The sequence below is a fragment of the Melospiza georgiana genome, chromosome 4 (genome assembly GCF_028018845.1).
Source record: "Melospiza georgiana isolate bMelGeo1 chromosome 4, bMelGeo1.pri, whole genome shotgun sequence".
Taxonomy (NCBI): Eukaryota; Metazoa; Chordata; class Aves; order Passeriformes; family Passerellidae; genus Melospiza; species Melospiza georgiana.
Window position 1 is genome coordinate 31,686,171 of NC_080433.1, and position 25,907 is coordinate 31,712,077.

Below are 25,907 nucleotides of genomic sequence, written 5' to 3' on the forward strand. Positions count from 1 at the left end.
GTCTCCTTGCTGTTCTCCATAATCTCCCTGATCAGGCTGTCGGCAGTGGCTGAGACCTTGCCAGAGCTCTCCTAATCCTTCTCTCAAACTCAGATGCTCCTTTTTCTTTTCCAGACCTGAGAAAGTTTGCACAGTTGACCTCCTAATCTGCATCATATGTTTTCCCTTGTGCCAAAGTAATTTTCATGATGTCACCTACTTCTTGAACATGCTGTGGAGGTGGATTTCAGAGACTCTGGCTTCATGCAAAGCCTTTCTATAAGAGGATCTTGTCCCTCTTCCTGGATGTACTTTTATCTTTGAGCAATAGGCTTGAACAGAAGGTGCTGAAAGGTTTAAAAGAGAAACCAAGGCACAGTCCTGTGTGCTCAGCATGGCAGAAGGGAACCAGACAAAAGAGCCACTGGTTGGGGCACTGAGAGAGCAGCCAGGAATGTGACAGGTCCATCATGGAATGATAAAGATGAGGTTCAGGAGAAGCTTTTGGCTATTCATGGTCAGCAAAACAACCCCCCCAGTCTGTCTCCATCTCTCTGGCCCTTTTCCAGACAGGAGAGGACTGGGAACCAGGCTGGTCCTGGGGTTGATGCCTTGAGAGGCTGCCTAGAACAGAGGCTAGATGGTGTTAAAGGAATAAAGCAGGTATTTATTAAATGGCCTTCAAAAGATACACCTTGGGCAGTCCATGAGCCCAGCCGTGGCTCCACCCAAGATGGACACCCAGTCATGAGGTTTCACACTTTCGTAAGTTTTGGTCCATTTACAATTGTCCAATTACAGCTTCAGCTTATGAAGTTCCATCCTCCCAGATTGCTCTCCTCAATTTGCTGCTGTTTACACTTTTTGGGCCTGAAGCTGCAAGTGTCCTTGGTTCTCAGGCTGGAAAAGGATTGCTTTGCCTAACTGCCCTGTGAAGAGAACTTGCTGACACTTTTTATGAAGCTCAGAGTTACACGCTAAGGCAGTACAGAAGCTAGAAAATATGAAAGCTAAAACTTAAGGCATTACCTTTCTGTGAGGGGGTGGCCTGGAGGCTGTGCATGGCAGACTCACCCCTTCCAGGAAGATGTGGGCAGCCATGTGAGAGCAGCCCCATCCTCAAGCTATGCAGCTTCCTTTCCTCCCTGCTTCATCAGGTGTGCCATGGGTTTGTGCTCAAAGACTGCTTGGGGAGACTGATCCCTGTTATCAGGGTAGACTTAACTTTGGAGGCAAATGGAAACATCTGGAATGACATCCAATTAACTCTTAACAGCTGTCTGCCTTTTTAATTGCTGGACAAAGGTGGTCAGGAAGAGAGCTTGCCTTGCAGAAACTTAAGGCTTTCTATTAGTCCTGTTTATCTCTTTATTAGAGCTGCCCCAGGGAGGAACAGTGTGAGCCATGTCAAAACTGACCTGCTCCATCCATGCAGAGGCACCAGAGAGGCTTTCCATCATCTTTCCTGACCTTTGCAGAGCAGATGCCATTGAATTTTTCCTGGCTGTCCCTGCCCTGACACTGCCTGTTTGCTCTTTTCATTAGTATAGAACTATACCTGTATGAAATTGATGTTGTTTTAATTTACACTCTGTGGTTAAACCTTTATGTATTTTTCTTGCTACATAAATCTGTGGTAATATGCAGAGTGTTTTGGAAGAAAGACATCCTGCCATTAATTAAAGCAAAAAAAAAGAAAGAAAGTGGATTCCCTGGGAAAGGAAGCATTGACTTGAGGGCTGAAAACTAGCAAAGAGGTTGTAAACAAAGGTTTGTGATAAATGGGAATGAGCTGCATTAGAAGAAGGTGCCTAGTGGGCTACAACAAACATAATTAATGGGACCTTTGGCGACAAATCTTTTTTTAATGTCTTTTTAAAGTTCTTCATTACTAATCTGAAGCAAGAGGAAAGTCCATTAGTGAGATGTACTGATGATATCAAGCGGGAGGTGTTGCAGGTGCTACCAAAGAAAGTGGGAAATAGGACAGCAGGAGGGAGAGGGAGATTGAGGTCATGGCTGGGAATGTGAGATGTCTGGGAGAGGCAAGGAGTGGGGGGAGGTTGATCCCAAAAGCAGATATTCAGCCAAGTGCAAAAGGCTGTGATGGGCCGGGGGCGCAGTGTTCACCTTGGGCATTCCAAAGGCTTCCACATGGACACCCAGGTAGGGACTGATTTCCACGGGGGAGTCTGGCTATGTGGACTGAATAATGGCAGTTTATTATCAGGAGAATTGACAAAATGATTAAGAACCTGACTGATTAGAACACTAATGGAAGAGTGCTCAAGTGATCTGTCAGGTAAATTATTTAGTGCCCAAAGAACTCTACTGATCTGCCAGTGTTTGAAAAGTCCACATACTTACGTGAGAAATTTCAGAAGAAGTTTGAGAGAAATTTTATACTACCTGAAGAAAAAAAAAAGGCAATAACAGAAAATTAGAATAGAGGGAATTCAGAAGGAATTTCTAAGGAAACAGTAGCAACATGGCAGAGTAAAAAGTTAAATAAACTTATTTTATATTCTTAGCAGGTGGGCAAGGCTGAAGCTTAAATGCCCAAATTCCCAAATTGAATGTGTCTAAATTCTGCTGACGCATGCTCATCTGCAACATGAAACTACTGAAAGCCCTTCCTCACAGTGACACTCCTGAGGCTTTGAAACAATATCCCACAAAGGGCTGTCAAATTCTATTTACTCATTATCTGTGGTACAAAGGATGCATGTAAGGATGTAAAGCCTCTCTGAATCATGACAGAAGAACAAAGGGACAACCAGTGTATCCAAAAGGTGATAAATGTCCATTGAGAATGGCAGTTTTTACCCAGCTGTAGTTAGGCTGTAAAACTTGCTGCCACAGGAAGTGACACTGTGCAAGTAAAGGAAGCAAAATGGGATTTTCCAATGGGATTTTCCCATCCTTGGAAGTGTTCAAGATCAGTTTGAAAGGGCTTTGGGGGACTGGACTGGTGGAAGGTGCTCTTATCCATGGCAGGGAGGTTGGAAGTAGACGATCTTCAATGTCCCTTCCACACCAAACCATTCTGTGAGAACTCTCACGGAGACACTTCTGGATTTCAAACCTCCTTTGGGGTTAGAGCTGATCTTTAGGTACCAGTTATCAGCAATTGACTGCATTTCTTGCAGTTCTCAGCAGGATGTGCTACTGACCATTTCAGGTTTCCTGTCTGAAGCAGTCTGGGGTTCTGCCCAGCCTGATCATTCCTCCATTCTTCTGCCATCTGTGGAGCATGCTAGAGAAAACATGAAGCACCCATGTCTTGTAATTTTACCACACCTTCATTAACATTCCCTCTTATTCTTGCATTCCTGACTACAACCCCAGGAACTCTGCCTTTTGGGGTCATGTTTGAAAATGAAGGAATGAGAAGTCAGAGGTGGGTCTGGTCCTATTGCCACAGGACTCAATTCCATGGCAATGTTGGTGTGACAAGCCCTGCAAGTCACTGAATCAGTGTAAAGAGTAAAAAAATACCCTCCAGGTCTCTGTCAGAGAGACTTCCTTCTGCTCTGGCCATGTCTGTGTCCTGTCTTGGGGTGAAAGTCCACATCCATTTGTTGTTACTGTTTTGTGATTGTGTTGCAGGTTGCTGGGTGAAATATTGCTCTTTCTACTGGCTCTTTATTTGTTGCTTCTTCTCAAGGCAAGGCACAAGGTTTGGGGAGAGAAGCTGGTTTTGTTTTATTTTTGCCTGCTTTTGAGCAGTGAATCTGTGATCATTTCTGATAATTTGAATTTCTTGCTCTTCTTTTATTAAGTTTTTTTGACATTTAAGAAGGAAATGTTTCTTCATTTTACTCTTTCTTGTCACATTGGCCTAATGCAAAGAAGAGCCCTTGCATTATGTGTGATGACTTCCAGCTTCCACTTAAAATTTAGTAGCTGATTCATCATTTGGAAGCAGATTTTTTCAGCTGGATGCACTGTATGCAAGTGAAGGAATCTGTTGCAAAGCAACTTTACAGAGTAGAAAGTATACATATGTGCTAGTACTCTGTCTGTAAGTACAGTAATATTTATGTGGAGTTATAGGTATTAGAAAAATAACATTATATGCTTATTATTTGGTGTGCAGGAAATGAAATTTCAGATTTGTGGGAAGTTCTGCTTTTTCTAAATGTGCTCTTTTAAATTCAGAACAAAAATAATCTTTCCCCATCCTTTTTAATACAGCTGTATGCTGCCTAAATTTAGAAGGTTTGTTTCATTTAATGTTATTTCTTATGCTGGGTCCTGACAAAAAGGTCTGAAAATCAGAAATCCTTAATCATGCCATTCTAGTATAAGAATGCTTCCCTCTCTTCTTGTCTTCCTTTTTTTTTGCTAAATGTTTTAATGACTACCGCAGTGTTTTTATTTCAACCAAATAGCAGGTTTTTTCCTAGTACAAGTGCTGTGTATAAAAAATCTTGATCTAGTTCCATTTTTCTTTTTTAATGATTGTAATTATAGTAGCTCCATGTGTCCAAATAGACTGGAGTTTTCTCCTTCTCCGCTATGGATCTCAAAGATATAAACCATGGCATGTTATTTTTAGTCTTTCTTATGTTTCACACCAGGTTAGTGGGACCCAGTGAGTGTCACCAGCAGACTCAGGAATACAACTGACATCTCCTAACTCCCAGCTCTGCACTCATCTCACTAGACCAAAGCCCCAAAATAAAAATAATCTGAACCATCTGAGTGCTGAAATAGGAAAAGCAGATGTTTAACCTGCATATGCCTGTTTTAAATCTGTATTCCACACCAAGGTACCTGTGCTTGGCATTGTAACAGTGCCTAAAACAGAGTAAGCTGGCTACGAACCCTGCACTTGGCATGGGGGAAAAGTGATGACATTTACTTCTCTAAATGTGTTTTTTAAGAACTAATTTCACTGATGAGCGTGTGTGAAATGAGCTTCTGACTGAGATATATGAGGCTGTAAAACAGTCTCATTTACAGCTAGATCAGACAAAAACCAAGCACATTTGACAGGCACAGTCCTGCCCTAGCAGTTGGAAATGCAAATGGATTATGAAATTCCTCTTCTAAGTGTCCCCCATGGGGTCTTTGCTTCGGATGCTTCAGTGTTTTTGCAAGAGGACTTGCTTCTTCTCTTCCAAAACTGATTCCCTTTCAAAAATATACTCTTCCAAATGACTCTTTTGGAAGTAATTTCCCCCCCCCTCAGCTTTATTTGTGAAGCAATAGCTGAAACTCAGATACTGTTGATTTTTCCAAGTATTTTAACTTATCCAACTCGCAGTTCTTTGTATGAGGTGCTCTGCAAATACATATTATCACACCTCAGTGACAAACAACCACACTCTCAACCATGTGCTAATGTGTATACATACAGATTTATTCTCATACAGCCTGAGCAGGTTAGTAAGGGCACAGGAGTGATGTTCTCTGGCAGCACCCTTATGAAAAAGCTAAGAGGTCACAAAGCCCTGTTCATTCCCTGATCAGGCTGTGTGACTGAAATGTATTTAAAGGGGAAGGTGCCAGCTTCCTGTGGGGGGCAGATCAGAGATGGGATTGTACTCAGAGCTGCACTAACCTGTATGTGCAGCTCTTTATCAGGTGTCTTTATCAAGTCAAGCCCTAAATTAGATGGGCACGCTCAGGATAAAGGGAAACCGTGTGAAGGAGAGCAGAGCAGAATGAAGATCAGGAGAGATGAGAAAAAGGAAGGGGGGCTGGAAAGAGAAATGCACAGGAGGCAAGTGGTAGGGTTTGGCAGGCACAGCACATGAAGGCCTTATGCACCTCTGTGTGTAGGATAATGGAGAGAAGAGGTAGGGAGGAAATCAAAACTGATACAAAGTCAAGGACAGTATAAAGACTCAAAAATATGCTGGAGGGGTTTGCAAATCAATGCATCTCTGGAGCTTTTTAACAAACCAACTGGTCTGTAACCAAACCCACTTTTGCAGTGCTGGAGGAAGCCCTCATAGAAGCCTGGAATGGTTTGGGTTGGAAGGGACTAAAGATCAGGGACACCTTCCACTAGAGCAGGCTCCTCAGAGCCCCATTCAGCCTGGCCTTGAACACGTCCAAGGATGAGGCATCCACAATTTCTGTGGATGTTCCAGTGCCTCACAACTCACTGTAAACAATTTTTTTCCTGTACTTAATTTAAGTCTTCAGTCACTGAAGACAGGCTCCAGTTTTATTCAGTTTTTATTTTTATTATATTACTTCTTGTCTGATCTCAGTGCTGTTTTTCATGTAGATTACAAGTATGCAGTGTATTGCCAGGTGTTTAACTGGGCAATCAAAGTAAATTTTGGAGAAAACCCCCCAAACTATAATGAAAATTATATTCTTTTGTTAATGGGGCATCATGGCAAGGAGCTGGGAAACACTGAAATGCAGGAAACAGAGACCTAGAAATGCTTTGTTTTGTATGATACATTGATTAGTTTCTATTTTTTGAGGTCACAGATCATGGGAGAAAGTAATATTTCCTTCTCAGTCCACTTCATTTCTGGATTATTAGCAAGTATTCAAAAGTCACTAATTGTGGGCTTGTAGGTTTTTCAGATGGCTTTAAAGCCATGAGATTTGAAAAAGGAAAAACAATCACAGATTATAATTATTTATTTTTCCTGTGGCTTTCAGACCTTTATACCTGTGAGTCATATCTTTTTTTTTCCGCCCATACTGGTGGGGAATAAAAACTTCTCTCCTTTTTTATTTTTTTTGTCTGTAATCTGAGATTTTCAAGTCATACCAAGATTTCCCACCTGAAGGTTTCTGCCATGCAGCTAAAGACTGATGATAAAAATCACAAGAGTCTGTAACAACACTTCAGAATTTGTGTTACTGAAAGTAAAGCAAGCCTGGAAAAAACCAAACCAAAACATTACGGAAACCAGTCATAGAAACCTTTGATGGAATCTTTATTTCTCCCTTCTCCTGTAGGGGAACCTGCAGAGCCAGAATTTTAAAAAATGCTTAGGACCTCACAGCTCCCATTGTGACAATTCTGCTGCCTGTTCAAACAAGCTCAGCCTCCAGTGTACACAGCAATCACAAAAGCCCAGCCATGTATTTTGCTGCCTAAATGGGAGCTGAGCTGTTTTGCAAAATCTGTCCCATGGGACCTATCAAGCAATGGATACCATGGAAATGTGAGCAATAATGACAGTGTATTATGGGGTGAATGATACTGTCATATTACACTAATGCAAATTAAACTTTGTGTGTGTGGGCAAGGCAATTTACAACCATAACCTTAAATTTCTCTATCTTTGTGTATTTTGGGACCGATTCTCCTGTTCACACTCATTTCACGTAACGTCATGTCATTGCCTGCAGTAGAAAGAAACATGATTCATGCTAGTGACAGCAAGAGGAAATTAGCCCTGTTAAATCTTACCCAGAAGTTGCATTAATACTGTTTTACATAATATTTTGCATTATTCTGTCTCACTTAGCACTAGAGATGCGTAAAGAGCTTAAGGATATTTATAGGATGGAGGCAAGTGGCTTGCAGCCACAGCACTGGAGTTGACTTTTGTCCCTGGTGTTAGGTGGCTCCTGCAATTCCGAAAGAAAAGCTGCCACTGTATGTTTTTAATAGACTCTTCACCGAAAGTGAATGCAGTCATCACTGCAGTGATAAATGGGGAAAAAATGAGATGATCACTGAATGAACTGCTGTAGCAGGTGGTAGTAGGTGTTGCTTATTAGATGTTCAGTATTACAAAAAAGAACAGAATGACAGTAATCCCCCAGAGAGACACCTCTCTAAGAAATAATCTGACACCTGTCATCACTTTCCAAGACAGGGTTGCTTAACAGTCCAAAGCTTGCAAGGGGATAATGGCAGGACAGAGAAGAAGGGGGCTACTGACTGGAGCCTTTGCCTGCATGCATTTCTGCTCCTGTCACGGATTATGTGGCTACCAACCATGCTGAGGTCGCACGTACTGAATGTGACTGCTTGTGGAGGAGGAGTTTGTGGTTGTTATCTGTGAACCTTAGCTGGGCTTACAGCATCCATCATGAAGTGCAGCCTGCTGCAGAGCTTGGGTGTCTACTTTTTGGATGACAGAAAAGCTTGGACTGTGGCCACTCTCTCTTCAGAAATGTCAGCATTTAGGTGTCAAGGTAAATGCTCTGGATTTTGCTCTGCTCTCTTTCTTGAAGCCACTGCAGCTGTGGGGTCAGGTCTGCAATTAGGAGGCTTCACTTCTGAGCTTGCTTCTTCACATCACCTGGCAGCACCACCTGAGCCCCCTTTGGCAGCCTGCTGAGCTCTGGGGCTCTGCAGTGCCTGTGTGTTTATTTGCTCCTCTTCTCCTCCAAGGAAAAGAGCTTATCTCTGGTTTCATTGGCTCTCTTTTTGGTGGTTGTTTTAGCTGAATGTCTGTTGGGAAGTGTTTTAAGTGATGCATTTTTCTTCTGTTCTTACTTTTCTTTTTCATGTTCATGACCTGACCTGACCTGGTCTATGTCTTGCTCTCTGACTGAAAAGAGGTGAGGTCTGTGTGAGTCCCTGGATCCCAAGGGAATTGTTTCTAGAGCCTTGGAGCAAGCTTAAAGAGATTTTTTTCCTCTTATAAGACTGCACTCTAAACCTAGTCTGGAAAGCTCTGTTCCAGCAGGGTGAAGCTCTGGCCAAAAAGGTTTTTTCTGGAGTTTGTCTCTCTTTTGGCTACCTCAGGCTTAAGCTGAAAAGTACCTTGAAGGTAAGGACTAGGGGCTCAAGTTTAGTGTTTAAACTTGAGTATTCTAAGGGAAGTCATTGTATGAAGATGAGGATTAGTATGCCCATGCTACTGAGAAAATGAACAACAGCTCTCCATATGGGCTGAAGCTTTATAAGTGCTACAAATGTCATGTTTTGATCTCTTCTGTGGTTACACTGGGCAGTGACAAAGATAATTTGAGGTTATGTCATCAGCAGGCTATGTAGGATGAGATGCCTGAGCCAGTCAGGGATGCTAAAAGGCTTTGCTTGTCAGTAAGGCAAGAGTAGGGATTTGGTGAGGAACTGAGCAGTGCTCCTGAGCTATGGATCATGCTGACCATCTGCAAGTGCTAAACCGCCAGCTCAAAATGTACCCTGCAAATGCACCCAGAACCTGACAAAGAGATTGGTGGGAAGACTTTGCTTTTCTCTGAATGAGCCCAGTGTGTCTGGGGCAGTTTTTCCTTAGCTGCAGAACTGGGTTAAGATCTCTCAGTACCTCATACTGTCTGTCAACTGGACCAGTGTTTCCCCAGAGTTGATTTAATTTGGGTCTGGTCATCCATCTGGACATGCTCTCTCTCTTGCCTTGGTGCAAAACAGGCAGTGATGGTTTGCAACGTGAGTGAAGCTGGCTTTGCAGCTTGAGGACAAAGCATCTGGAGCTGCGTGCTGGCTCTTCCAGCTGAACTCCTTTAGCTTGCATGCATTGTTTGCAGAAGAGGCCTCAGTTAGAAGGAATGCATCAAAGAGAAAAGATCTGCATGGCAAGAAAAGCTGTGGGTCATAGTATAGGTCAGCTTGGCAGTGTGTCTGCTGTTGGACCCACAGCTGATTGGTGTCTCTTGGTAGTGTTTGGCCCAAGCTGGAGCTGATGTTTATGAGTGCAATGTGTGAAATGACAGCTAAGCCTCGGGTCAGCAGGAGATCAGTGAGGACGGCCACAAGTTGGAGCACCAGCTTGCACTGTGCACACAAACTGAGATTATTTTAACTACAGGGGTTGGCTGCAAAATTAAAAGAAAAGAAGATGGTGCACGTCTCTCTGTGTGTACTTTCTGCACAATCTATCTGCTGGAATGGTTCCTCGGTTCTGAAAATTTCCATAAAGGAGCATGCACAGGAGAATGCTGCCAACCCCATGCTAGCTGGATGGACTGCCATGTGTCCTGGGGCAGGGGAGGAAGGAAAGAAGGCACGCTTGGACAAGCAGCCTGGCTGAGGGACATAATGACACTTCAGTTTCTGCATTCTGCAAAATGTCCTGCCAGCTACAGTCACAAGTGCTGATGGGAGGGAGATTTGGTTTTGTTCCAGTTAAAATGACAATTGTTAGCTTGGTACACGGTGCAGGTGAGATGGGAGCTGAGAATTATGTTCTCCTCCATTGCTCTACCCTAACTGAGGGAACGATGGCCTCAAATCTCCTTTTGACTTCACATGCGTTGGCTCTGTCCCTCACGCTGTAGCTGGGGTGGACTGAAAGCCTCAGAGGTGAGAAGGAACAGGGTTTCTCACCCCTCCTCAGCCGGTCCCCGTTCGTGTCTCAGCGGGGTTAGCGCAGAGAGTGAATCATCCCAGCTGTGCTGGCGCTCAGGAGGAGGCAGGGAGAGAGGGCGAAGTGACAGAGCTGCTGTCACCGGCACTGGCGGGCACAGCTGCCCGCACCACGGGCTCGGCTGCCCAGGGCTCGCCCAGCACTGCCCGGCTCGGCCCGGCCCAGCCCAGCCCTGCCCCGCTCGGCCCGGCCCAGCCCAGCCCAGCCCCGCTCAGCCCGGCCCAGCCCAGCCCTACCGTGCCCTGCCCTGCGCTGTCCAACCCGGCCCGGCCCAGCCCTGCCAAGCCCGGCAGGCCCAGCCTGCCCGGCCCAGCCGCGGTGCCCCCGGGCCGGGCCCGGCAGACGAGTCCTCTTAGCTGCGATAGCCAGGCTAATCAGGGCTGATGGCGAGTGTCGGGAGGGAGCTGGGGCCACTGTGGTGTCTGCTGAATTTGTCAGGAAGGGCCTCTGGGTGCGACCAGCCTGAGACAGACAGTTTACTTCTGAACCACGGAGGGAGCTCAGAGGCTTTGCTCAGCCCTGTGCTTCCTTCTGATGGTCACTTCTCTTGCCTTCCCACCATTTCTCATCCCTGTACATACTTTCCCCCCATCTCCTGCTCTGAGTGGCTGTGGCTTTGCTCCTGTGGGATGTCTTAACAGAAGCAGCCCTGCCTTCGAGGTACCATCGAGCACCCTTCTCTACCCCTTGCTCAAGGCCATGGGTGAGCAGCAGGAAACCATTATGTGAGCATTGTTTCCCTCCTTGGATGCCCGCAGACAAGGCCATTTAATTTCCTCCCTTCCCCTGGTCAGAGTGAGTGGAGAAAAGATCTTTCTGAGCCCACACCTGGCACTCATGAATATTTAATGTTTCTAGCTTTTATTTCCCTTGGAGAGCAAAACCTTTTCATATTTGATGCCCTGGAAGGCTGTTTGGTTGCTGAATGTTGTTTCATCAATGCTCTCCCTCCTTGCTTTTCCTCCAGACTGCCCAGCCTCTCTTCCTTTCTCTTCTTGAGCAGCGTTCCCTTTTTACAAAGGTTGCTTCAGAAAAGGTCACCGTCCCTTTCATATCCCCTCCTTACTGTGAGCCAGCACAGCTTCTGCTCTGCCAATGGTAAAGGAGAAATGGGGATGTGGGGAAAGGCAGCAGTGGGGACGGAGCCCAGGAAAGGTGTGCACAGAAGCTGAGAAGCAGCACAGAGGAAGAGGGGTGTTGTAGGCAGAGCAAGAGAAAAATGGCTGAACAGCAGGTGGAGGCAGCAGAAGGTGGGAAGGAGGCAGCAGCAGGATTTTGGTGAAGGGGCTTTCCAGCACCTTTCAGAATTTGTCATTCAAGATGCACAGGTGTTGCTGTGGATGGCAGCTTGTCCAGCAAGGACCCTTTGGAAAAGGAATGCATCCCAATTCCCCAAAACAGAATACTCCCAAAGCTGCACTTCCCATTTCAACTGGTGGGCAGTTGCTTTAGAGACCTCATTATTTTGGCCACCAGCTTCTCCGGTAAATCATCACCTGTTGGCCTTATGCCATTCAGCCTTTCTTCCTCTTTCTCCTGCAATAGCAACTGATGTTTGAATGTTTAGATGGGTGTAGATTCAGCATTACTGCTTTTGAAGAGCCAATCTCATATCCATAGTCAGCATCAATGGCAAGAGAAAGATTAATCTGTCAAACTGTGAAATTAAAAAAAAAAAACAAAAACAAAACCCCAAACTGGTTTCATTTGGACTTAGAACCTGTTAATGCTGAAATTCTTTGTGATGTGGAAAAGATGCCACAGGAGACACCTGCCAGTTCTTGGGTCGTGGCCCCACGTGCCCCAGAGTACCTAACATGGGGGCAATAGCTATGATCTTGGAGCTGTGGACAGCATAATCTTGTACCATCAGTAATCCCTCTGAGAGTCAGGATAGAGAACGTATGGGCAGGCAGGATGCTTCCAAGAAAAAGTCAGACAAGTTTTGCACGTCATTTGCTTTTTCTTGGAACATAGACAAAATCAATTTTTGTAAATTCTGACCCAACAAGGATGCTGTCTGTAAAATTCTGGTGTGAATGTCTGTTTTGTCTGTTCTGCATTTCAACGTAAGGGCAGCCTCATCTCTCCCATTACCCAGCTCTGAAATGGAGCTAGCATCAACTGATCTGAAAAACACCACCCTCTCTTGCAGCATTACTGGTACTGTGTCACTTGGCTCTCCTTAATGTACTGACCAGGACAGTTTGTGGGAACTACTGAGCTCCTCCTGTGACACAACATTAATGCTGGGAGCACGTAGCACTACAGTGAGGGTGCACGGTCTTGAAGTCCCAGGGCTGTCCAGAGTATTTCTCCAGGGCCCAGCAGGTCTCAGTGGCTGTGCTGTTGGACTTGGTATGCTGAGAGCTCAGAGAGCTGTCAGTGACTCAGGGCACAGCTGTGATCCCCAGTGAGTGGCTGGAGCTGTGTCCCTGATGTACTCACCTAGAAGCTGCCTTATGTGGTGACTGGTGACACAGCAGGACAGGAAGGCATCAGGGCTTGACTACTGCTCCACAGCCTGGTCTTAGAGCTAGAGCCATCATCCCTTATCCTTCATGATCCCATGGAGGCACCAATGAGCATCTTCCCCTTCCTACACATCACATACCTGTAAATACCACTCGTGTCTCTTCCACCCTGCTCTGTTTCCAAAGCATTCTCTACTAATCCAAACCAGTCTGATGTTCCACAGCAGGCACACTTCTCCCTCTTCCTTCAGTGTTTGTGAATTCCATGCCTGCCTGCCCCACCACAGGTGCCCTTCCTCCCCTCTCTGTGGGGCAAGCAGTCTGGGGAACAGACACAGAACATAATGTATAGTATTGTGTGGTAATTACTTGGTGCTGGGTACACAAGGGAGATTATCTTGTGCCTCAAAGGGCTGTCAGAGAATCCTAATCCTATCTTCCCCTCCTCTTTCCCCTTCCACTGCCATCTAAAGCAATGAATTGGTTATAAATACCTAATTAGCTAATTATTTGCTGGCCTACATGGAACATCTTCAGTGAAGGAACTCTCTGGGTATCTGAGGGGGGACCTCCATGGAGACAAGGAGAGACAACCTCATGAGGTGTGCACAGGGATAAAGGCAGTACTGTGATGCTCAGAAGAATTTCTAGGCTTTCACCATCCCTGAAGAGCACAGGAAAAGCCATTAGCTCCATGGAGAAATGGACTATATTTACCCCTACTTGTGGCTGTGCGCTAAAGAGCCAAGGGGAAAATAAAACCACAAGAATAATTCATTAGGTAATTAGAGAGTAAAAAAAATTTCTTTTGAAACGTGTGCACTGGGCAGATATTCTGTGCTGGAAGCTTTTTGGGCTGTGCCTGCTACTTGTGTGCTCCAGCCCCACTGGGGCATGACGACTAGCCAGGGGAGGAAATTGTGGTTTTCATGACTGTCTCTTGATGATACTGTCACTGAAAAAAAACAAGTATCTATGCTAGTTTATATGTTCTGAAAAAGTTCATGCCACTGGCAGGCTGGCCTTGGTCTGTCCATGCAGATCTCACAGGCTGCAGTTGCTGTACTGGGATGACTTTCAGTTGGAGCCACTGGGTGATGGGGCTGTTGAGCTGACATGCCCCTTTGGGACTGTTGTCACTCTGTTGTCCTTCTGCAGGGAAAAGGGAGGGAGTTATGTCAGTCAGATAGCTGATGGCACCAAAAGTCTCATTCTCTTTTCTTCTCTGCTGCAGATAGAGGCCTAAGGTTAAGAGATCACAGCATCACAGCAGCTCTGCTGGCTGCCTGTCAGTAGAGGTTAGGACAAGAAAGGGCAATAACCATAAATCTGGCCAGGTTTGGGCAGTGGTTAATTTCTGACACTCTGCTTTTCTTTTCATGGGGCTTTTTGCTTTTATTATGCATATCTTGTAAACTTCTTTCCTTCTCCTTCCCTTCCTCTCTCCCTCTCTCTATCCCTGTGTCCCACACTTGCTCCTGCTGGTTCTCTTCTCCCCCTGCAGGCATGCGCATCCTTGTGAACCTGCTGCTGGACACCTTGCCCATGCTGGGGAATGTCCTTCTTCTCTGCTTCTTTGTCTTCTTCATCTTCGGCATCATCGGCGTGCAGCTGTGGGCTGGGCTGCTCCGCAACCGCTGCTTCATGGAGGAGAACTTCACAGTGTGAGTGACTGGGAGACACCACTGCCTTCCTTCCTGCTGTGGATGTTTCACTTTCCCTCTGCCTGCTCATGTCTTCTGCCAGGCTCTCTGTGCATCACTTACTCCAAGTGTGGGGGGATAGTGTGTGGGTGTTGGTCACATCTTGCAGTGGAAAGGGAGGGTGGGCAAAGACAGCTGGCTTTCTTCTGTCTTCACAGCAAGAGTCTGGGTTCATTTGGATTTGATCAAGGCACAGGTTAGCATGGCTGCTATGTCTAGTGATATAGGATGGTGCTCCTACACCCAGAAAGAACTGAAACTCTGAAACATGCTGCCAAAAGATACTGAACCTGCTCTTTCTTGACAGAAAACAACACTCACAGGAGCCTTACAGAAAGCCATAGTGCTGCCTGATGCATCCAGGAACATCTTTGACACCTCCAAAATAGAGCTGGGTGTCTCTTTCAACAGTAGTGCATTACCTTTGGAGGGACACTGAGAAATTTCTAGAAAACTTCAGGAGTAGAATTGCATGTGGCCAGTGCCATGGGGAAGGGATAGAGGGCTGGTGGGAGAAGTGTCCCACAGCTGGGTTAGTAGAAGGGAGAGCATCTAGAAGCAAAGAATTAATGTTTGAATGGGACAAAAAACTTGTGGAGAAACATGGGAACACTTCTGGCAAAGAGAGCCTGAAGCCACACAGGGGTCAATTCCGGTATCTGAGGTTTGTTTAGGGTTTCAGGGGCAGTCTGCAGAGCACAGCTTTATTCCTCCCACAGGCAGTGGGGTGGAAAAGCTCCTGCCTGCCATGAATTCTCCGATTACCCAGTTTCAGGGCACAGCTCTTCCTGTTGACTCTCTGGCTTTAGTAGATCTCAGGCTTTAAAACGTTTTCTTAAAACCATATGCTAATCCCAGGGGTGCTATCAGTGTAGACTACTTAAAGAAAACCTAGAGCTGTAGATCAGTTTAAACTGATTAAACAGTTCTGAAACTTTAGAGCATCTCAAATTGGGAAAAAAAAGTGTGAAAATACAATGTGCAGAACAGCAGTGGAGTTGCAGAGTAGGAGCTGCTTAAAGCAGTGTTTATTTATTCCTTGGGGAAAAACTACTGTTTAGGATGATTGTCCTTTATGTAAATCAGGAGTAGCACTTCTTTAATGAGTGTAATTATATCCATGCAGAGTTGATGTAACTGAGAAGTGAATTGGGGCCACAGCCTTCACAATGACAGATATTAGAAAATATTTGGCTGACCATTACTAGGGAAATCAGTTCTGAAGGTGCCCATGCACCAATGATGAGGATGAGTTACAACATACCTTTGTAGTTTAGTCCTGCTTAGTTAACAATCAGAGCTTGTCTTTTTCTTTTTCATCAACACCTGTCCTCTTCCAATGACACTTAGTAGAAAAAGTCTGCATTTGCACAACGTGAAAGTTGTGCATTGTAGCACTACAAGGAATACACCAGCTAGAGCTTAATCCTTTTTTTTTTTTTTTTTTTTTTTATTTGCATCTCCACCTTTCACTTTTCTGATATTAGCTCATCTCCAGCTAGGCAAGCATAGATGATTTTAATTATTCATGCATTTGGAAGGTGCTTGCATTATTTGGAAAAAATACATGAACTTGTCATAAAACATTGCACCCGTAATGCCAGCTGTCAAGGAGGAGTCAAAGTTAAGGTTAAGTCAATTTTATCTTTCCATTTCTGAATTTTAAGGCTTATCTGTGCAATATTAATTATGCATGAACTGGATTTTTTTTTAGAAGTACAGAAGGTTCACTACCAAATGTTATAAAACATGTCCATCAGCAGTTACATATATGAACATATTACAGTAAAGCCTGATGAACTTCCTTAATGTCATTGCATCTGATTTAGCTTTGATGTTAATGGGGAGAGTATCAGACTGCAAATCTCTGCATTCCAGCTTTTTTTCATCTCCATGCAAGCTGATTGTGCAATTTGGCCTGGGGTGATCTGATGGCAGGAAAAGCTCTGAAAACTGGGGGCTGACCCTAGAAATTTACTGGTTTTCAGGAACCCTGTCATTCCTCCCCTTCTCCTGAGTCAATAAACCTGGAAATCCCCCACCCAATGCAGTCCCTATGTCAGAATGGGGGCTCCCAGCCCCACCAGTATCACTGATAGATAGGAAACGCTTTGTCACAGGAAATTTGACAGTGGCTTCTTTTGCAGACAAGGTGACATTGTCCTGCCCCCTTATTACCAACCAGAGGAAGATGATGAGATGCCCTTTATCTGCTCGCTGTCAGGAGATAATGGAATTATGGGCTGTCACGAAATACCCCCGCTGAAGGAGCGAGGCCACGAGTGTTGTTTGGACAAGGATGATTATTATTATTACAATTCAGTCCGGCAAGAGTTCAATGTCAGTGGCATGTGTGTGAACTGGAACCAGTACTACAACGTGTGCCGCACAGGCAACGCCAACCCGCACAAGGGTGCCATCAACTTTGACAACATCGGCTATGCCTGGATTGTGATATTTCAGGTAAGTCTGAGATAGCCTCCTTACAAGGCTCAAGCTTATATTTCTGTTTTTGAAACTCAGTCCTTCTGGGCTTCAGGGGTAGTTTCTGCAGGGTGTGACAGAGGTGCAAAGTAAAGGGTGTTGTAACTCCCCTGGTAAGGGAGACAGTGCACACATGAACGTGCTTGCCAAAATAAGCTCCACTCTTCAGGCTGACTCGTACCAGTTTCCCCTCCAGTCCAGACAGCTATAGTAAAGGAATTTTTTTTTCTTTTTAATTCCCAGCACGTGTTGCAGATGGGAGATAAAATCCATGCCTTTTTTCTTTTCCTCCGGCTGTACGCGGTGTCCAGTCCAAGGGGCACAGCAACCTGCTGCGGGTTTTACCCCGCTGCGATCCAGGGAAATGAACTATTTTAATGAAATATTCCTGCTGTGGACTAGAATGATCTCACAGGCTTTGACAGTATGCCAGTGTCACCAAGCAGTACCATGCTGATTTCCCAAAATGGAAATTTGGCTTCGTTGAAATGAATTGTTGTTTCTCACCTTTCTTGGGTTGCACCAAACCTGCCAGTATCTGCTTGTTATACACTGAGGAGTGAGCTCTGGAATACCCCTCCTGTTTCTCTTGTTTGTCTTTGCAGGTGATCACACTGGAAGGGTGGGTGGAGATCATGTACTATGTGATGGATGCCCATTCCTTCTACAATTTTATCTACTTTATCTTGTTGATAATCGTAAGTATAAGGTTTGATGAATTGTTTGTCAGCAATGCAAGCTAAGAGCTGACAAAAACCAGGTGTTAGGTCAACATAGATAGCGGGAAGCAAACTTCTAGAAATTTCAGAAAATCCAGCTAGTTGATTTTCACCAAGAGTCTGAGGCAGGATCACATATATAGTTGTCAGATAAGTTGTTAGCCTTCACTCAAAAATATACTTAAGATTGATTTTTAAAGTTATTCGTGCCCAGTGTAGAATAATGTTGTCACTGGCAGATCTACTTGCAAAGTAAATTCCTCAAACCAGTTGACTTAAAAGCCAAATATTTCTCTGATGTTCTACTAGATCTCTATACAGTTTAAGCTCTTGAGTAATTTTTGAGCCATGTTAAGTGAGGAGCTTTTGGCAGCACCTGGGTTTATCAGGTTCAGAGTCTGAGATTCACATTTTGTTAGATTCAGGATCTGTCATGCTGAATTACTTCCTCACAATGAACGAAAAGGAGCTACTGCTCCAAAAGTGTCAGCAGTCCAAAATAAACTGGCTGTGTGAGATCCCTTGTGAATGATAGGATGGAAAGAGAGAAGTGTGTCAGCAATGAGAACTTAATAAGCAGTTTATAAGCCCTGTGGATTTATATAAATGAAGTTTGAAGGTTGGTTTTCTGCAAGGATATTCATTATCAGCACCTGGGATGAGAGCTGAGGAACATGGTACCGTTGCTTCCCTGTTCCTCAGGCTTCCCTTGCATAAGTGTGTTTTCTTGGAGGGAATATCCTGTTTCTAACAAGGAAGGGTTGTGTTTTTTATGAAGACTCTTGCACATTGCTCACCTGGGGGACCAAAGTCAAGAATGAAATGGAAAGACATAGGATGAATTATGGGAAGTATAAAATCTGTATGTGGTAGGACCAATTTAGTTTCAGGTCACTGAGCAAGGACCTCAGTGTGTATTTCCAAGGCCAATGTGCATTTGGATGAATGGACTTGGCCAGGACTCTGGTCTTCATCCAACACTTGTCCTGCAGGGCCATGCCCTTCAGGAAATAGGATCTCTAGAAGCAGTCACCCAGTAGCACTAACAGACTGACCTAGTACAGGATCTAGTTCACATTCAAGCTGGCATGCAATGACTTGAGATAAAGCAGACTTTAATCAATTTCTGTGAGAAATTCTGCAGCCTGTACATATGGAGGATGGCCCAAAAGAAAAAAATCTATTGGCCTCTTCAGGTAACACAACTTAAAAAAATCTTACTATATCCTTGATTTCACCCTGCCTTACAGTATTCTATTCTCACAAGGGAAAGACAAGGAGATAAAAACAGGAATATGACATACTCCCTGTGAGCTGAAGCACGAACCTGGACAGCAGAGGTGAAATATACCTTAAGGAATGTTGCTTTTACTTTGATGCTGGAGAGTCCCAAAGAGACAGTGCAGAGATGTGATTGCACATGGGATGATGCAGGGGGAGTTTCTGTTCTCAAGGGCAAACTGGACATCTACTACTTTTTGGGAGTTGAGAAAATAATAATTTCCCATGAATTTCATTCATATATCCCACAATGCAATAGATATTTAGTACCCACCTGCATTTTGACTTTGATCAGCATGGTCAGGATACCCCAATTTGTAGAATGTGCAAATAGACACAGACTTTACTCCTTGTCCCAGAACCCCAGTCTCTCCCAGAGTCAGGAAGGACTGTGCAGGGTCAGTGTTTAAGCACTGGGGCACACATACCCAGTCTTTTGTAGGCCAGTTCCAGAAACTGCCCTTCCCCCCACATTTCCAACTAAATAAATTCTGTCAGCGTATTTTTGGTTTCTAAGTATCCTTCTAGTGCTGGCTCACGTCATGTGGATTCACAGTGATTCAAACTGTGTCTCTGCATTTGCAGGCACCGAAAACCCTCAATTAAACACTCCACCTGAGATGTTACTGCAGAGTGTCATTGACATTTCTAGACACTCCCTCCTCATTTGCAGAAGCCATATATGTTTATTTCTGTCAAACACAGGAGAACATGATTCTCGGGTTACTTTGGGGACTACTGAGAACAAAGGAGTCATATGCTAGGTGGAATATTTTCTTTACCTTTCTGGAGTTAGGCCAAGGAAGTATTTAGCCTTCCTGCTACCTCTTGGCATGTGATGCATCTTTTGCAGCATAGAGCAAGCCACCATGGCTAACTTGATACTATTTGGCTGCATTTTCTATCTGAATCTTCATATAGAAATGATGATCCCTCTTTAAGTCTCATGAAGTACAGTCCTTCCAGCCTTTTTCCTTCTCTCTTTCTCCATGCTTTGAAGGCCTGGCTTTCTAAGCAGGATTGTTCTGACAGTTGTGTTTTAAGCCCTAACTCTTTGCTTTTCCATTCACATTCTAGCTTTGGCTCAGACTTACTCTTCTGGGGCTGGATCTCTACAGTTTCTCTCTAGAGCTGTGTTTCATCCATGACTTCTTTCCTACAATGGTATTTGCAAACACCTACATGGGGCATTACCTGCTACTGCTCATATGGCAGGAAGAAGGCTCCACCACCTGGATGCACTCCCAGCACAGTTAGAGATCCTGCACAGATGTGCTTCTCTGAGGGGAAGGGTGCTGACTGACCATGGCACTCTGAGTGGCCTTGTAGAACAACCTGGGAAAGCATTTTATATGTTCAGCATATTTTAAAATGCTTCCTCCTTGACCAGAGATCATGGATATGATATGAAAGAAGGACTGCTCCCTGCTCTTGGGTCAGTGTTTCACTTGGGTTTTCCTGCTTGAGGTCCAGGTGTCTCTTTGACACCTCTCCAGCTACTCGGCCACTGCTATGGCTCCTGGACTGGAGCAAGCTCTTCTGAACTCTTACACTGGCATCTGCATTGCAGCACAGAGGGGCTCCTTGAAGGGCTCTGTGCTTACATGTGTGGGCCTCAGAGAGTAAGTTTGATATCCATCAGTAAAGCAGTAAAAGTAATCGACAAGTCAGGATCTGCAGCACTAGTCAGATTTGTCAGATATTGCAGAGGTGGGGCTTGAACTTTGAGCTGGATGAGGCCAGGATCTACTTTATCAAAGCACAGCTCAGTCTCAGGGCTGAACAGGACTCTGTGTTGGGACTCAAAATCAAGGGTCTCCATCTGCTTCTCTCAAATGCTTTGACTCCATGTCTGACTCTTTCTGTCTCTCTGCTCAGCCAGCTGAGATGAATCTCTCAATTAGGAGCCTTCTGGGACCCTTCCTGTCCTTCTCCTAGCTGGGAGGCAGTGCCAAGCTCAGCAGAGACTGAGAGTTTATGGACTTGCCTGTGGTTTTAAGGATTAGCCAAGCTCATTTGCTTTGGGTTTTAATGTTTCTAGCTAAAAGAATAAGGACTGAGGAGTAGTTCCCATATCCAGTCTCCTCACTCCCATCCTTTTTGTTCATCTGGTGGGAGATGGCAGCAAACGGTGCCTGTGAGGACAGGGCTCAGGGATGTGAACCTGAGCCCCTCTCCAGAGTCAACCCTAGGCTGACAGTGCAGTCCTGGAGAGGCATCTCAGCCCTCAGCTCTTCCTCTAATGGCCCAGAGAGAAGGTGTGGCAAGCCCTAATTGCTTGCGGTTGGGGAGTTGTGGGAGGTTGCAGAGTATGGGGCGGTCACAGGGGGTGTTCCAGAAATGCTCACACAGCTTTTGCCCACCTCCCTGCCCTGCCTCCCTCAGTGCCAGCTGAGGGACACAACCAAAAGGGAAAGCCCGGGTGAGTATCATGCTGCTGAGCAGAGTGCATCTGAGAAGAATTTGGATTCCCAGTAATATGCTCATCAGTTAAAATAAAACATGCAAGACATCACAGACTAGGGAAAATGTTGGGTGAAGGCAAAGGAATCTGAACGAGGCATTATTTTAATTTTCAAGGCTGCATGCTGAAGCTGAAGGAAAAATAGGCTGAAATATGGGGGAAGGAAAGAGAAGAGAAGGGTTCAGTGATGAAGGGAAACAGAATTAGAACAGCTTTGAAGAGTGCTGAGAGGAGGAGGGGAGGGAAAAAAAAGCCCTTTATTTTGAGATACTTTATTGTCCTTATGTTGAATCTGGTTGGAAAGAGCTTCGTGTTTCAAAGGGTTATTGAGATGTTAGACACATGCCCTTTGAACAAAGGGCACCTGTGTGCAAGAGAAAGGGTCACCCAGAAGGGCAAGCTGGTCAGGGGGGCAGTAAGGGCTGTGAACTGAGGGAAAGGCTGCTTGGATAGGTAAAAAAAGCTTTGAGATACTTGCTGAAATAAACTTTTTTTCCATTCACAAGCACTGGGGTCAGGTTATCAGCACCTTTGCCTGCTCTGTCCCCTTTGCTGGAAAGGCTTTCAGAGGAAGAGACACATGAAGACAAGGTCAGGACTGAATCTTGCTCTCTGTCAGAGCTGTTTGCTTGCAAAGTGAGGGGAGATTGGGTCCTGTGTGGGTTCACACAGGAGAAACTGATGCCAGGGTGCCCCTTAGCAGGGATGCTAACAGGTCCAGGGGAAGCAGAAGTGAAGTCTTGAGCTGGTGCTTAACCTCCTCCCAGGGGCTGCCCCATGGAGTCTGTTTCAGAGCACTGCAGATGCAGAGTCTTTGTTCAGAGTTTAGGCTCTGCATTTTATCAATGCCCTATTGACACAGCTCTGCAGGGAGTGGACACCAATCAAGGTGTCACAGCTTTTGAAAATTATTTTGAATGTAGTTACCAGCCCTTTTATGTATGAAATTCTCATCATATTGAAGCCCAGGATTTATCCTCCCTCCATCCATCTATCTATCTATCTATCTATCTATCTATCTATCTATCTATCTATCTATCTATCTATCTATCTATCGACTTCCTGATTGAAATTAATCTCTAATTTCATGATATGTAACACAGGGTGAGTTTGTTTTGCCTCTAGAACTCTCAGCAAAAAGAAATGCTTGCTCCGTTTTATAAATAGGAAAACTGAGGTTTAAAGGGAGCATTCAGGTTTTAAATTAAGTCTGGTAGACATTTGGGCTTCTGTATGGAAAATATGGAGAACCTGGGCATTTTGCTTGCTCTTTCTAAGAAGTTGGGAGTGTGTTTTTTACAACTTTTATGTTTGAAATGAGAAGCCTATGTAGGCCAAAGGACAAGTTAAAGAAGAGCTAATATGATTTGCCTTGTATCAGAAAAAAAGAAAATAAGCAAGGAAGTCTGGCTTTATCAGACTACTCAGTGTCCTTCTAAAAAAGGACATATTTTATTTGTAAAATCTTTTTTGATTTCAAAAGCTCACTTGTTTCAGGAAAGCCCCATCTCCTTGGAGAATTAAGGTGCAAATGGTAGAAATCAATAATATGCCCCAAGTATAGTAGTGTATCATTAAAATGATCTGAGAATACTGACATTTCTTCCAAGAGGTGGAGACTATAAATGTTTTTTTTTCAGTGGTAAATTAATTAGTAGAGGAGAAATCAACCAAACTGGTTCTCTGTCTCCTACATTCTATTTAACACAAAGAAGGGGAAAACATAGTCCAGTTTTCATCAAACTGTTTGTATGTAACTTAGAAGTGATTGCTAAGGGTCCCAAAACCTGCTGAAAGTTGGACCTATTCCTGAATTTCAATCCATAGCTTTAAATTCTTAATGGAAATTATGTTGAGTGAGCTGTCAAAACCAAGCTCATGCACTCCTGGCTTTCTCTGAAACCTCTTCTCCATATGCAGACTGATTCCTACTCCTCTGCCTCCAGTTACTTTCCCCTCCTCTCTCCTCTTACATTCCTGCTCTCACATGTTCTTTTTCATGCTGGCATTGGTCCCTTCTCCTCCTTTGCTGCTAGGTGGGCTCCTTCTTCATGATCAACCTGTGCCTGGTGGTCATCGCCACGCAGTTCTCGGAGACCAAGCAGCGGGAGCACCAGCTGATGCAGGAGCAGAGGGCCCGCTACCTGTCCTCCAGCACCGTCGCCAGCTACATGGAGCCGGGTGACTGCTACGAGGAGATCTTCCAGTACGTCTGCCACATCCTGCGCAAGGCCAAGCGCCGCACCCTGGGGCTCTACAACAGCGTGCAGAGCTGGCGCCACGGCCACGAGCCTGGCCGCGCCAAACCCGGCGGCAACAGGAAAAGCCAGAGGCACCACAGTAAGGATTGCGAGGGCAAAGCTGGAAATGCCAGTGGCGGAAATGGGACAGGAATGGGAGCGTGTCCATGTGCCAGCTTGCAGAAGGACCTGTGCCTATAAAGCACAGAATGAGAATTAACATTGGCCACTGAGCGTGGCACTGTGGCCAGCACACCAGAGCAGCAAGGTGGGGGTGACCAGCAAGAATGGGAATGAAACAGGGCTGGCCAGCAGGTTCAAATCTGAAACCCAGAGACCATAAAGAGATAAAGACACTTGTAAAGGGCTCCATGTCTGGTATAGCCAGGTGTTGATAGCAGTTTGGGACAGAGAAGAGTTAGGGGATACAACAAAGTGGGACAAAGGATTGGACTTGGTGGCACAGCAGGTCTCTCAGAGCTCTCCTCCCAAAGTGAGTTGCTTCCAGACCTCAAGAGAGAGGCAAAGAGTGTTGAATTGCAATAAGGTGTAACCTGAACCTAAGGAGTGATGCTGAAGAAGTCTGGTTGATATGCAAGGATGATGGAGACAATTCCTTTTTTATGCACATGCTGTTGCATAAAATTAGACATGAGATATCATTTAAATTGGGTTCCTGGCTGGAAAAGTCACTGTAAAAATGCTTTTATAGAGTTAGTATTAACTGCCTGCTGATGCCTTTCCTAAGTTATGCTCCCATTAACAACCAAAAAGGCAGATTTTCCTTAAGCGTGTCTTGCATACTCAAACTTTCATTTTCTTTACTTGCTGGAAGAAAAGTTTGTGCAGGCTTCATGCACTCTGTTAATGAATTAATTGCTTCATTTCCCCCAGTGTCCATTTGATCTTCCAGGCCAAAATGGAGGATCAAGGAACACTAATTTAGATTTCTCTGGTTCATAGTGCACACTGTCAGGGGGAAGTGTTCCTGTGTTACCTCTTCTGGTTTCTTGAGATGCTTTGCTGATGTAGTTTCTCTGATTTAGAGAGTTCAGTTCAGCCTGGGGTTTCTCAAACCCCACTTGTAGCAGTTCAGGCCAAAAGCAGCTCTCATGACCACTTTTCCCCTCGGGTCCCACTTAACACAAGCTCGTGAGTCTCAAGCTATGATTTCTGCATGAGACAAAGCAGTTCTTTCTCTGATGGACATGACCCTCTTTCAGCCTAATCATAGGCAAGCTGAACAGTACCGTGTGTTTTGGAGACACAGCCTGTCAGCATAGAACCCCCAATGGCAACAGCTCCCATTGCTGCCCTTGAGATGATCTGTCAGTGTTTCATCATCCTCACAGCTAAAAAGCCCAGTTACCCAGTCTAAATATCCAGAAGCCAAGCAGGTGTCCACTTTGAATGTCTTTTTCATATCCTCCTTCTTTAAGCAGCACCATTTCTCTTTCCAGGGCTTTGCCAGCAGCACAACTCTCTTGGCTGCCCTCCTCAGGGCTTGGTCCAGCCCATCGCTGTGACAGCAACCTCTGATCCCACCAACTGCCCCCGATGCCATAGGGCCGAGCACGAAGCATCCAGAAGGCTCTCGGTGCTGGATAGCGCTGGCTCAGACCAGGAGGATGGAGGGGCCAGTGATGGGGAGGGGGAGGGCAGCCAGGAGGACCAGGGTGCCTCAGCGCTGGAGAAGGAGGAGGAGCTGGAAGAAGGAGGACGGCTGAAGATCTGCAGTGACATGTGGCGAGAAGTGAGGGTCAAGCTTCGAGTGATTGTGGACAGCAAGTATTTCAACCGTGGGATCATGATTGCAATCCTGGTGAACACCATCAGCATGGGCATTGAGCACCACGAACAGGTAAAGCACCTCAGGGCACAAGGTGGGCAGCGTGGACTCCCCCTCCTGCTGGGGGTTATGGCCTTGCTAAGCAGTTGATGCAACTTGGTGGAGGCAGAGACTGAGCAATTTGGACCTCAGACTGCAGCACAGATGGTCCCAGCATGACTTTGGAGAAAGCCTCAGAATCTTGCAGGGTCTCTTGCTTTCTTATACCTGTACTTAATTGCTTTCTCTCTCTGTGCATTGTCCTCTCACCTCTTTTCAATGCCTCTCTTTTCCTCCTCCCTGGTCATTCATCCCACTGTTTCTTTTATGCCCTGTCTCCACATTCTGTCTGCTGCTCTCTCATCCTCATCTCTTCCATCTTCCTCATCTCTCTCACTTGTTTCTCTCTTCATTAGCTCACTGAATCCTTAGTCTATGTGGTTAATTTAATGTGCCCTCTGGGGATG

General features: G+C 45.2%; 1 protein-coding gene across 3 annotated transcripts in view; it reads left to right on the plus strand.

Annotated features, from left to right (window-relative positions):
• CACNA1I (calcium voltage-gated channel subunit alpha1 I) overlaps positions 1–25,907 on the plus strand; it is an 85,294-nt gene that overhangs the window by 18,238 nt on the left and 41,149 nt on the right. For all 3 annotated transcript variants that reach the window (XM_058023735.1, XM_058023734.1, XM_058023736.1), the window contains exons 4-8: positions 14,226–14,385; positions 16,572–16,887; positions 17,514–17,606; positions 23,409–23,712; positions 25,073–25,473. In XM_058023735.1, the coding sequence (XP_057879718.1) occupies positions 14,226–14,385; positions 16,572–16,887; positions 17,514–17,606; positions 23,409–23,712; positions 25,073–25,473 (1,274 nt within the window). The remainder of the gene's footprint in view (positions 1–14,225; positions 14,386–16,571; positions 16,888–17,513; positions 17,607–23,408; positions 23,713–25,072; positions 25,474–25,907) is intronic.